The following is a 12,428-nucleotide window of genomic DNA, read 5'->3' as shown; positions in this document are numbered from 1 at the left end:
GACAGCGCCGGCGGCGGGTGAACGGCGTGCGCTAAACACTGGTCCATCGACTTGGAATATAAGAGTTCATATTACGTCATCCTCTACTTCGCAATACCGCACAAAAAATCGCTGAATGCGCAAATTAAAATGAGTCATATAGGTATAGATTTATGTTCCTCACGACAACTTCATGTAATAGAAATGCATACATATTGTGTGGTATAGATTTAAAAAAAAAAATTAAATAGAAATAAAACAGTACAAAACAAATCATAAATATTGATTTAGTAGATATTATTTTATAGACAGAATAAAGCTTTAAGCCAAAATAAAATAAACTCTTGAAATAGGCAAACAGAACTTATGAAAGTATATTTAATATTTATTTATATGGACATAGAAACTTATCTTGTTAGAGTACATACAAAAAATAATAATAATTATTATAATTTTTTAGCCTTCTCATATTTTATTAGCAAGTACTACACTACATGACTTATACTACATCAAAGACAAAGAAGGTAAACTCTAATGCCCCTTTTCTCTCAACCTAGGAACCCCCTTAATCAAATGCCTAATGATTGAGGCAATGTCTGTAAAAAAAAGTTTAACCAACTCTTAGGTGACAACTATTGGTGAAAAGTTGATGTATGCCTAGGAATCTCCTTATATTGGGGGATAATAATTGAGGTATTGCCTTATCTGTTGTTAGTGAAAATGTGCATTAGTCTGTGCTCTAAGTAATAATGAAGTTCTTATACAGTAATAATTTTCAACACTACATTGGTGAGAATTTAATTTATTTTAATTATTTAATTAATTAACATTATATTTCTCCTTCCTTTATCTGTTCAAAATTTCAAATAAAAATTACAGAATCCTAAACTGGCAAAATTACAAACTCTTAATTTTTAGTCTATTTGACTACAGAGTATATAGCAATACTAACTACAAGTCTTGCTGTCTACCTGAGGTGATATTTGAGTCTGTCAGTCAAAGCACAAGATTGCAATAATGTATAAATTATTGTATAAAAAAATAATAAATTTTAAAATAACAAAATGACTTCTTGGGTATTTTATAAAATAGTATAAGCTTACAGAAAAGTCAAATGGTAAAAAAGCTTGGGAATAAATTCTAACTAGATACATTTATAGCTTCAAATTACAAAATGAATTGGTAATTAAAAAAGTACACCTGGCTTCTTTGTTTGTGGGCTTCTTCTTAGACTTAGGGTAAATAATTGACTTGTATAGATTTCCTTCAAAATGTTTTGACTTTAATTTAACTTTATATTGCTATGCTCTTATTATCTATTCTGTCCCAACTATACAAATTATAATACCTAGATTTATAGATGTCTGTTTATTTGTCCAGGCTAAAAATATCCCGTAAGCACCTTCAGCATGTAAGTGCCAAATTTCATCAAGATTGATTTTATGGTTGAACCACACTTTACCATTTACAACATTATTTTACATTTCACTACATTACATAGATAACTCTGATTAGATCATATTTATTACTATAATAAAGACTTAAATCAATTAAAAACAGAGGTGTGAGAATATATTATTAGGAACAAATAATGCATTCATACACAACCCACTTGCAAGATGCAAAAAGTCAAGTTAACACAGGTTGACCAGTAAGGGAGTTACTCGTGTTGTTGATTGTTAGTGACAATAATCGGTTAATAAGATAAAATGTCTTGTAATTCAAATTCGAATTTGGTCTGACCTGAAATCATTAATTCTACTGCTATCTCGAGACATACTCATTTAAATATCTCAGTAATTTTGGAAAGTTCCTATCTCAGACCAGATAGAACAGACCCAAACCTAATATCTTGAGTATTTTTGGTATGCATGAGTAAGTATTTAAAATAATTACCCTAACTTTATTGAGTTCTAATAACATACAAAATAATATTATTTAGACCAAGTTGCAGCACCTACAAATCTCAGTTTATAATTTCAAATGCAATAAATCTTACAAAAGGTTTCGACAAAAATACCGAATTGTAAATAAAAACTACATACCTGTTTGAACACCACTCATTGTGTTTTCAGAAAAAGTTTCAGTCTTCAACATGAATATAGATAAAACCAACTATGAAGTTATAAAGACTGTTCGCTTTTGAAATATTTTAAGCGATACGTCTTATTAAATTAACCAGCTGAATAAAGTAAGGTAAATGTCTCAATTCAAGAAGTTTTCTTTTTTCAGGATCTCAGAAAAATTATTACAACAAAGCAGAAGTACTCAAAAGTCAAAAATCTAAGTCACAGATACAGTAACGGATGTAGTGAACCAAACCAACGCAAGTCGCACTACAGATTAATGATGAGTCGCGCTGTTAGTGGTAGTCTTCTTTGATAAAGTCAAGGAACCAAAAAATACAACGGGAAGCTTAACTCCTAAACAATGACAACTAAACTTTAATTATATTGTAACGTTTTAAGACTGTCTTTATTTTGCCATTATAAAAGATAAAAACGAGCCAAGCAAGATTTACTTTATCTTGGTGAGCTCGTATTCTAAGATTGGTATATTGTGCCAGGAAATAATAAATTTATAACATATCCTCAAAACGGGTTACTAGTTATTTATTTAAATGACCTTTTAGGTTATCGTTATTTGCAGGTTTTTAAAACTTGACATTATTGTTGACTGCTTAAAATCATTGAGTAAATCTGAACGGCCATTCCAATGGGAAATAAAAAAACAATTTTTTACATAAAAAAATAGCTCAAAAATGAAGGAAGTTTACAGGGTGTTTAGGAATTCTTTTGACGCAATGCGTGTGTTTCTCACTGACCTTAAGTTATATAAAAGTAGATGAAACCTATCAAGGGCTTTCCCAATTTACTCTATAGTTTTTGGTTCTTCTGTATCTTTATCAAAAAAAACTTACTGGTCTGTGAAACTAAAAGTTATTTATCTGTGTTGCGTGACTACTGGAAAATTTGCAAATATCATTCGATTTTGTGAATCAAAAGTTGAGATAAAAATAAGAAACTAAAAAAGTGACTGCGAATTAAAATCGCTTTATTGAATTAGTAGAGGATTGGTAAGTATTATATCGGTATTAAAGTAGTATAACCACGATAGGTAACCTTTCGTTCACACATTTTACATTTTACCATAATATGGTATATTATAACGTTTCGATAAAAACTTCTATAAAATATTTGTACATACTACAAGTGTATCTAAAATTTTATTAAATATATTTTAATATATCTTTAGTAACTACGAATTGAAAACAAAGCAAAACCGTAGTGTTTTTATAACGATGTCTGCAACCGCACTATTTGGAAACACCTCCGGGCTTGGTGGTAGTTCAGGTGGGAATAAGCACTTGGTGGAGTTTCGGGCTGGCAGAATGACTCTCAAAGGTCGTATGGTGCATCCGGACAAAAGGAAAGGCTTACTATATGTTTATCAAGGAGAAGACTCATTGATGCATTTTTGTTGGAAAGACCGTACAACTGGCGAAGTAGAAGACGACCTGCTAATATTCCCTGATGATTGTGAGTTTATGAGAGTTAATGAATGTACAACTGGAAGAGTTTATGTACTCAAATTCAAGTCATTTTCCAAGAAGTATTTCTTTTGGATGCAGGTTTGTTTTGTTTATTTTTTATTATCATCATTTTCAGATAATTAATATCCTGCTGATAGGCTACCATTCTCATAGTAGGGAGATTTGTACTGCTTAGACCCACCACATTGCTTTAATAAGGTTTTGCAGGACTAATATAAACCCTCAGGATAGATAATATTAATTTTAAAATCCAATATCTAACAATTTTTGTCTGAACCCAAGACCTCAAACCTGTAGAGTACAATAACTCATACATGCTAATGAGGCAGTAACTTAATTTTACTATAAATTAAATATTTCTAGAATGATCAGTGCAATAGACTGTAAAGAATACAAAATGATTTGTTTTAAATTAGACCAATTTAACAGGTGCTTTTTTAAACTGATTTGGAAAGCAATCTGCTCACATTTTAACAGTATATTATTTTTTATTGTCACTATATAATTACATAAAAAATTGCTTTTTATGCTGTGAAAATGAAATCTTTTTTATCTAGAAATTATTAAGTTTTAATTTATGAACTCAAGTATCAAATTTGAATTTCAGGAGCCTAAAACTGATAAGGATGATGACCTTTGCCGTCGCATCAATGAGTCTTTAAACAATCCACCAACATCGGGTGAACGTGGGAGTAGTGGCAGTGGTGCCCAGGATGGTGAGCTGCAGAACTTGCTGAACAACATGTCTCAGCAACAACTGATGCAGTTATTTGGAGGTGTTGGCCAAATAGGTGGCCTGACATCGCTTCTTGGCACCATGGGGTATAAACAACTGATTAACTAAACTGACCATAAAACCACAACTTTGACACTGGAATTCTCTGGAAAATAAATACAAATATTTTCTTTAATTTAAAAGTTGCAAGCATTTAGTAATTGTTGTAATGTAAAACATTTAGATAAAATCTGAAAAAAAAATTGGATTGCCAGCACGGCTAGAATAGGCAGGAGACCAATATTATATCCCCTGACAGTCCATCTGCCAAACAGCAACAAGGAAAGGAAGAATAATTTTTGCCTCCTTCCTGTGCAAGCCGTGCTTGGAGGAAAAAAACACCCGCTGTCCATGCCAGCTGTGCAGTTTATGCATATTTTTTCACCTAAAAGTGAATAGTTCATATTATACAATATATATTGAGGTAAATGTTCGATAGCCAGTTGGCTGCTGCCCTGCTTTCTGTGTCCAATGCCGTGGGTTTGATTCCCGCAAGTGGAGATTGCATTATGAACATGAATGTTTTTCAGCGCTGGGTGTTTATCTGTATATTATACGTATTTATGTGTATTATATGCATAAAAATATTCATCAGCTATCTTAGTACTTATGACACAAGCTACGCTTACTTTGGGGCTATATTTATTAATATTTAACTAGTGAGGCAGGACAGCAGTCTGCCTACAACCTGCTAGTAGATAAATAACAAAGTATAAATTATTTGTGCCGTTTAGTAACAACAGCAGCGGGGGCACGGGCGGCAGTCGTACATCGGGCGGAAGCAACAGCAGCTCTCGCGGCGGCTCAGCCCCGCGTACGACGGACGCAAGCGCACGCACTCCCGCACGACCGCGCTACCCGGCGGCACCCAACGCCACGCCGACCGCTGCCGCGGCGCCCGCGCCGTCTCCTGCGGCCTCCGCCACTGCCGCCGCACCCACCGCTGCCGCTGCCGCTACGCCTACGCCTACTGCCGCTGCCACAGCTGCTACAGCCGCCGCAGCGGCCGCAACTCCTCGCAGTAACTACTTTTTTTTGCTTAATATTAGGGATGCAGGAAGTGCCAGAAAGACGTGGTTTTTTTAGATAGGCATAGTTGAAATATTATCAAGCATTTGAGTTTGTTTGGTTGAACGCGCTAATCTCAGAAAATGCTGTTTCGATTTTTTGGATTGGTAGTATCAATTAAGGCTATATAACATCCTTTTTGAGAGATTCCGATGCGTGCGATGCGTGAACAATAAACGTTACGCCAAACATCGGAAATATGTAGTAAGTATATCGGAATTGTTTCTTTAAAGTTCTATACAACAGTCCGCGACAACATACAATACTTTTTGAAGTTGAGTCTTTCGCGGACGAAGTCGCGCGTGTCCGCTAGTACTTATAATATAAATAAATATTTGTAAACGTTACTTGCGAATCAAAGAAGAAATTCATGCTAAAGTCAGGAAAGGCAGGAAGAACACAACATCTCTTATAATATTTAAGTAATAAGTGCAATACACATAAGTGTAATGCCATACTATTATATAACATAAACCAATGAAGTTTCCACAACTTAGATTTTGAAACAGTTATATTAAACACACAGCGACTATAGAATTTCATAAAGTACAAAACTACAAATAAATGTTTGTTTATTTTTTATAAACTCTTCCAGCTGTTTTAGCCCGTGAAAATAATATATCGTATTTGTTACGTTTTCGATGCACGGTATTTGTCTAAATCTATGGATAAATCTTCTTTACTAATAATTTAATTTTTTTTAATACTATAAAGACAAAGATATTTTGTTTCTATATTTACCCAATAGGCTCAAAACTACTGGACTGAAGAAGCAATAGGATATATACACAATATAAAAAATACATACACCCTTACACACACACACACGAAATTAAGATTAGTATGTTGCATGTATCCCTTTTGATCGTTGTTTTTTTGTATCTCATTTTATTTTAATTAATATTTTTGAATGTATTTAGATTTCTTGATAAATATCCAGTGAACAGTGGTAAATTTTATGTTTTGGAGGGGGGCGTGATTACGCAGTTTCATACTTTCACAGTGATCATCGTTTCATTAATTAGCGGTTAGGTTATGTTATTGTTCACAAATAAATTAAGGAAATTGCATTAATGTTGCCAAAATAGTTAAGTACTACATGAATGAAGTACTTACTATTACCTACAAGAAATTACAAAATAAACTTTATCAGGTGGTCAGATATTCCTTTCGGACCTGCAACGATACTTCTCGGGGCTGGGCACCGCGCCGGAGGGCGAGGCTGCGGTTGGCGCCGCGGGCGCTGCGGCCCCGCGCGTGGACCTTGGTGCGGCGTTGGCTGCGCCCGACGTGCTGAGCACGGCCAGCGAGCCGCCCAACGCCCAACGCCTCACGCCGCATCTACCGCCCGCGACCAGCGCCGCCGCGGACGATGTAAGGACCACCCTGCTCTCACCGCAGTTCGCCCAGGTGAACCCTCAACTGTTGCGCACCCGCCCCCTCGCGTCACGCGTTGTCCGGTAACAGGGTGCATTGATAAGCTTGGCTGGCGCTAGTGCATGTTTTGGGGAGGCGAGCTCTGCGGCAATATAAAGTCAAAATGATAACTCAATACAACTTTTAGGCGCTGCGCAAACAGAAGCATAAACAGAAGACCAAAATTTTATCCCCCAATCATATCCACAGAAAAGTGCTACAATTAACCTCTGTCCACCTGCCAAAGCATGGCAACAGGGAGCATTATTTAACCCCTGTTTAATATTAATAATTAAATGTATTTATTCCATCTAAAAATTTCGATTCTTGTAGACTAGAACGAACGAACTAACACAACGACTAGAAAGAACTAACACAAGAGTGTTAGTTCTTGATTAATGTGATTATTAAATAAATAGTCAATGTTAGTCTGTTAGTCCTTTTGTTAGATTGATCGTATAGGATGGGAGAACCTCTCCACACTTTTCTGTCTTAGGAAACATCAACGCCCTGTTTTACTGAGTGGTCCTATCCCTTTTCTTAGAATTGTGATTGATCTACCATCCTTGCACCTAGAGATGTTACCAGTCCATTGCTTTTATTAGTTTAAGGGCATAGTTTAGAGGATCTGTTAGCCCTGTTTAATATTAAACTTTTATTATGTGGATATTATTTTCACCCATGCGTCTCATGCGGCATGTGAGAAGATAAACATTTACTCATTTCTCTGTGGAGAAAATGTAATCCGCCCATGCTAGCCATGCAGAGACACTTGGGTAGGTCTTATGCGCGTGTCGGTCTTTTATCTTCAATAGGGTTGTCATGAGTAAACTCTTAGAAGGTTTGTTTGGCAGTGTCGAGACAAGCCGTGAAACTGACTATCATAAATTATTTGTCTTGATTTTCTCCTCCTTATTTTCTACGCGGCGCACCTGTGTACTTTCTACGGCTCCCAGGTTGAGAGTATGATGATGTATTAAATTAATTTTAATTCGTAACTAATTTCACTCATAAAAAAAGCTATATCAATATAGTATAATTCGTATATATATATAATACTTTTGGTGGGCATATCCCACTAATTGAATGAATTACAATAATTAACTAACTGTAGTACATGGAACAATGTCAATCATCATCTCAATAACCTAAAATAAACCAAGGAGGAATTTCCCATACAAAAGTATTTTTTTTAACTATTCTAATCAATCCAGCTATTTTTGAGTATTCGCGAGGCACGCAATGCATTCATTTTTCTATATATAAAAAAGATAGATATACTTGACATCTACAGTTCGAATTAACACGTATCGTTTAATTTTACTTTGCATAAAAGTGTTTTTGAAAAGAACTATATAATGTAAGTCTTATTTCAAGCAATTTACTCCATTGTCGCTTCAAGTATTGCCACTGCGCCAAAGAAAATGCAGCTAAGTTGGTAATATTATAGATCTCGCGCTTTAGGTGGGCCCGTCGTTGAATTAATGCTGTAATATAATTATCATCATTTTGCTCGTACACATCATTTTGACTATCTATTGCTGTTGAATTTTTTAAGCCCTGTGGTATGTGACCTAATGTAATTTTAAAAGCAAAAGAATGAGGGTTTTCCCGGATTATTTTTATTTATCACTGTCTTATAATTATTTAATTATTTGTGTTTCGTTTTAATTTGTTATGTTTAACATTAAATGCTGGTAAATGGGGACGGCATGGTGTTGCAGCACTAACAACCGCTTATCAGTGAATGCTATAAACTACTGCATTAAAACTACTAATTAAGCTGTGGAATACCTTGCACCTCCAGTTACGGGCTCTACCTTAATTTTTATTGTGTTTAAATTTTCTGTTGTGTTGTGTTTCCTTTTGCTTTTATTAACTAATTGTTTGTTATGTTTACTTTCTTAAAACCCTTGGGTATCCATACTAATTATCGCTATGTTGTACTAATGTTATGGGCATATTTGTGATTGAATGATCTAATTCAAGAGGTTGCCTCTTAAATAATATAACATTTCTCGTTCATATGAAATGTCAATGAGAATTCCATGCATTTAATGTTTTTTTTAAACAAAACATGATTTTTTTTTAATCTAAAGTATGTTTCAATAGAAGCTGCACAACAAAAAGTGACGAATATCACTTCGTTTTATCTAATTCCGTTTTACAGCCATACGAAACGAAACTAAACTAATAGCAGTTCCATCCTATTTCTTATGTTGTGTTTATAATTTCATTTGCTTTTTTTCGGTAACAACAGAGTTAGAGACCAATTAGCCTTTTCTGATATACATCTACAAGACTGTCCTTTTCAATTAAACTTTTTCGTACCTATTATATTTGCCCATATTAAAAACTTACAAATGATGCATAATATTTAAATACAATTAATTTATTTTTCTTTTAAATACAATTCTGTTAATAATTGGAGAAGGGTTTAATTATCCGGAAGAATTGTGACTAAAAATGAAAGTCAAATCAAATCCTCGTATCTGCGTCTGCAGTGGCACCTAAAATTGCGTCCGGCGTCAACGTCGCATCCAACCACGGACGTCGGACGATCTAGCATTTGGTTAAGCAAATGGGGTTCAAATTTATTATAACATTAAATAATCTCGGCGGTACGTTAACAGGTCGATGTTTATGCCTTTCACGGCCCCGAACGGAACATCACTCAACCCATTCATTGTGTAATTACCGCGCGTAATATGCAATAAACAGTTTCCCCTAACCCATCATTGAAAATTTGAAAAGTTATTCACGCAGATATCGCTAGACAAAGTTAATCGTTTACCATCGAATGACCTGTAAACTCTGATGTGTACAACATTTTTTCGATGATGCAGAAGCATTAAATGGAGCGCGCTTGCCTAGAGGATGCCTATTCACCATTGATTCGAAGGAATCCATATTATAGGTAGCGGGAAAGAAAGAAGCCGGTAGGGCGTTCTAGATCTTTGCGGTAAATATTTCATTCACGCGAGATTTCCTAGAGATTTGTATTAAGAACACAATACAAAAAAAATTATGACATTATGTAATCTAAAGTTTTGCTACTCAAAATTCAAAATCAAAATTCATTTATTGCAAGTAGGCCTAATTTGAAAGTAGGCCTAGTTTGTAGTGACTCTACCACCGGTTTGGAAAGCAGATTCCACTGAGAAGAGCCGGCAAGAAACTCAGCAGATTGCTCTTTTCAAACATCATGTTTGTTTTCAAGCAGCCTCGTCATTAAGGAATTCATCAAGCGAGTAGTAACCACGATTTGTTAAATGCATTTTAATATATTATTTAAACTTTGGTAACGGTAGATCTAATATTACCTTCGGTATATACTAGTCACATCTGCATCTTTCAGCTCCAAAGTTCGACGTTGCATCGTATTTTCAAAACTGAATTTTCCTTGCGTTTTTATTGAAGAACCTCTGAACCGTTTTCAATGCAGAACCTCAAAAGGGTTTTCAATGAATTCACTCCTAATGAAATTACAGGCAGCCAATCAGTTTTCTTCAGCCCTGACGTCTGGGCAGATGGGTCCAGTTGTTTCTCAATTCGGTCTCCCGGCTGATGTGACTTCCGCTGCCAACACAGGCGACATGCAAGCTTTCTTCAAGGCCTTAGAGAGTGCTTCCTCTGGTTCCGAAAGCAATAGGTCGCAGGAAGCTGACAAAAAGAAGGACAAGCCACAAGAAGAGAAGAGTAGCAAGAAAGACGATGACGCTGGAATGTCGTTGGATTAAACTTGTTTTTCTATATAATAAACACTTTAATTTTCATATAAAAAAAGCAGAATTAAGTGTCCTTTTGCTGTAACGCAATCAATTATATTCCAAAATAAAAAATAATATTTACAGAATACAATAATTATTTTTACAGGGGTAAAACCAAATATGTGACCAGTAAATTAAATTTTATTGAGTGATAAAAGTATTTCAATATTCTCTTTAAAATCGGCGAGAACGAAGTCTTGAGGTTTTTATCTCATTCAATGTAGTTATTAAATGAAAAATCAAAATCAAACATATTTATTTGGCCAAAAAAATATACAGAACAAATTCATTAAGTGAAACAAGTGATTACATGTTTCACATTAAAAATATGTGTACCGTATTTCTTCATTAAATTGTTTATTATATGTACACATCAAAATAGTTCAGTTAAATAGTTGGTTTTTGTTGAAGTGCTATATGCTTTGTGTTTCTTTTTATTTTACTAACAAATTCGCATTATTAGTAAAAATTTTATTATGTAACATAATCCTTGTTTTATTAAGTATGAATTTGTAGTTATTTATTTTGAAAATAAATAACTACAAATTCATTGTATAAATGTCATTTATTTTTTAAGTTATCCTTTCTACCGTACACGGATTTTCGTTAAATGAACAAAACTACCTACTTAATAATTTTGTACATTATTACTTAGAAGATAAAATATCGATGTAACGCAAGACTGACTTAATGTAATTTTTTCTCTAAATTTATATATTATCTTTCGTTGAAACTAATTATGAGTAAAAAATAAATAATTCCTTAAGCGCGTAGTATGTGTAAAAATAAACATAAAACTTTTGCCATGTCAGAACTTTTATAAATGTGAATGAAAAAGTTTATATGTGACGTCATTATAAATTCAATATGGCGTGCCAATTACAAAGTACAAAATTAGTTTTATTGTAGATGTCTTTTCGCTTTATTAAAGTGAGTTATCTTAGTAAAATAAGTTTGTATTATGCCCATTGACTTTGAAAAGTTCAAGGCATATCGGTAGATCATCTTGTATTCTTTTGTTTACAAGGTATTCATAATTACGATGGTCATAATTGGCTACGTTTGACAAACCCGGATTTCACAATGCGTAGGGCTGTCGATCTGTGCAATTTAATGAATTTAAACTCTTACCTATTTATATTGGTGTGTAAAACTGATTAATGAGAGTTTGGTTTGCTGAATCTTGATGTATAATCTAATAGACTGTGTACATTTGTAGAGTTCTCATTATATGTTTATCTTGGTACTCTACAATGAATAATTAGTGTCGAAAGTACCAGTCTTATCTATTCCTAAGAATTGTGTAAACCTAATATAATTTGAAATATTAAACTTGAGTCTAGACCAGACTAGGTCTAGAATGAGGGTATACTTAGTTTGTAAGATAAACTAAGTATACATTTTATAGTTACTATTAACGTTAAAATGTAAAAAAAAACTTTCTGTATATGATTGCTAACTTTTGAATGTATAATTATCCCAAGTGCTAACTCATTTGTACAAAAATCCTTAAACTAAACTAACGCATCTAAAAGTGGTGCTATTCCTTTCACTAAATTTCTCGCGAAAAAGGATAGATTGTTGGACCCCTAATTAATTTACTGTATTTCATGGACACCACATACACACAATCTACATTCGGTAGCTACATTCAATAAACTCTTAACAAAACATAGTAGTGTTAACTAAAAGAAGTGGTGTCCTTTACACTCATTTTTTATAGTTCTCTAAACTAGTTTAATCTGGATATTTATGTACGATGGAATAAGAAATGTATTTCTTATTTATTTACTTCCAAAAGAAGTGAAGTGGTTGACAGCACGTTTCATAGAACAAATGGTGACTAACTACCCCACGTGTGCAACGA

At 34.0% G+C, this 12,428-nt stretch overlaps 1 protein-coding gene across 2 annotated transcripts; it reads left to right on the top strand.

Annotated features, from left to right (window-relative positions):
- The first annotated feature begins 2,908 nt into the window (after positions 1-2,908).
- Positions 2,909-11,048, top strand: LOC120630556 (proteasomal ubiquitin receptor ADRM1-A). 2 transcript variants are annotated; one of them, XM_039899822.1, is made up of 6 exons: positions 2,909-3,055; positions 3,235-3,610; positions 4,140-4,354; positions 5,042-5,328; positions 6,529-6,749; positions 10,283-11,048. In XM_039899822.1, the coding sequence occupies exons 2-6, from the start codon at positions 3,281-3,283 to the stop codon at positions 10,529-10,531; spliced, it is 1,302 nt and encodes a 433-aa protein (XP_039755756.1). In that variant the 5' UTR covers positions 2,909-3,055; positions 3,235-3,280; the 3' UTR covers positions 10,532-11,048. The 2 variants fall into 2 exon arrangements, with proteins under 2 accessions (XP_039755756.1, XP_039755748.1); XM_039899814.1 differs by having other exon boundaries at positions 6,529-6,785.
- The last annotated feature ends 1,380 nt before the right edge of the window (positions 11,049-12,428 follow it).

This window comes from Pararge aegeria, chromosome 2 (assembly GCF_905163445.1).
Source record: "Pararge aegeria chromosome 2, ilParAegt1.1, whole genome shotgun sequence".
In the NCBI taxonomy this organism is placed as follows: Eukaryota; Metazoa; Arthropoda; class Insecta; order Lepidoptera; family Nymphalidae; genus Pararge; species Pararge aegeria.
The sequence above is the reverse complement of the archived record's forward strand: the minus strand, read 5'-3'. Positions and strand labels throughout refer to the sequence as shown.

What these genes read in the sequence shown, in the direction of transcription:
- LOC120630556 (XM_039899814.1), top strand. Translation starts at nt 3,281, where the DNA reads ATGTCTGCAACCGCACTATTTGGAAACACCTCCGGGCTTGGTGGTAGT. An exon ending in TCGCTTCTTGGCACCATGGG is followed by an intron (nt 4,355 to 5,041) that starts GTATAAACAACT and finishes TGTGCCGTTTAG; the next exon opens with TAACAACAGCAGCGGGGGCA. An exon ending in TCTCACCGCAGTTCGCCCAG is followed by an intron (nt 6,786 to 10,282) that starts GTGAACCCTCAA and finishes ATGAAATTACAG; the next exon opens with GCAGCCAATCAGTTTTCTTC.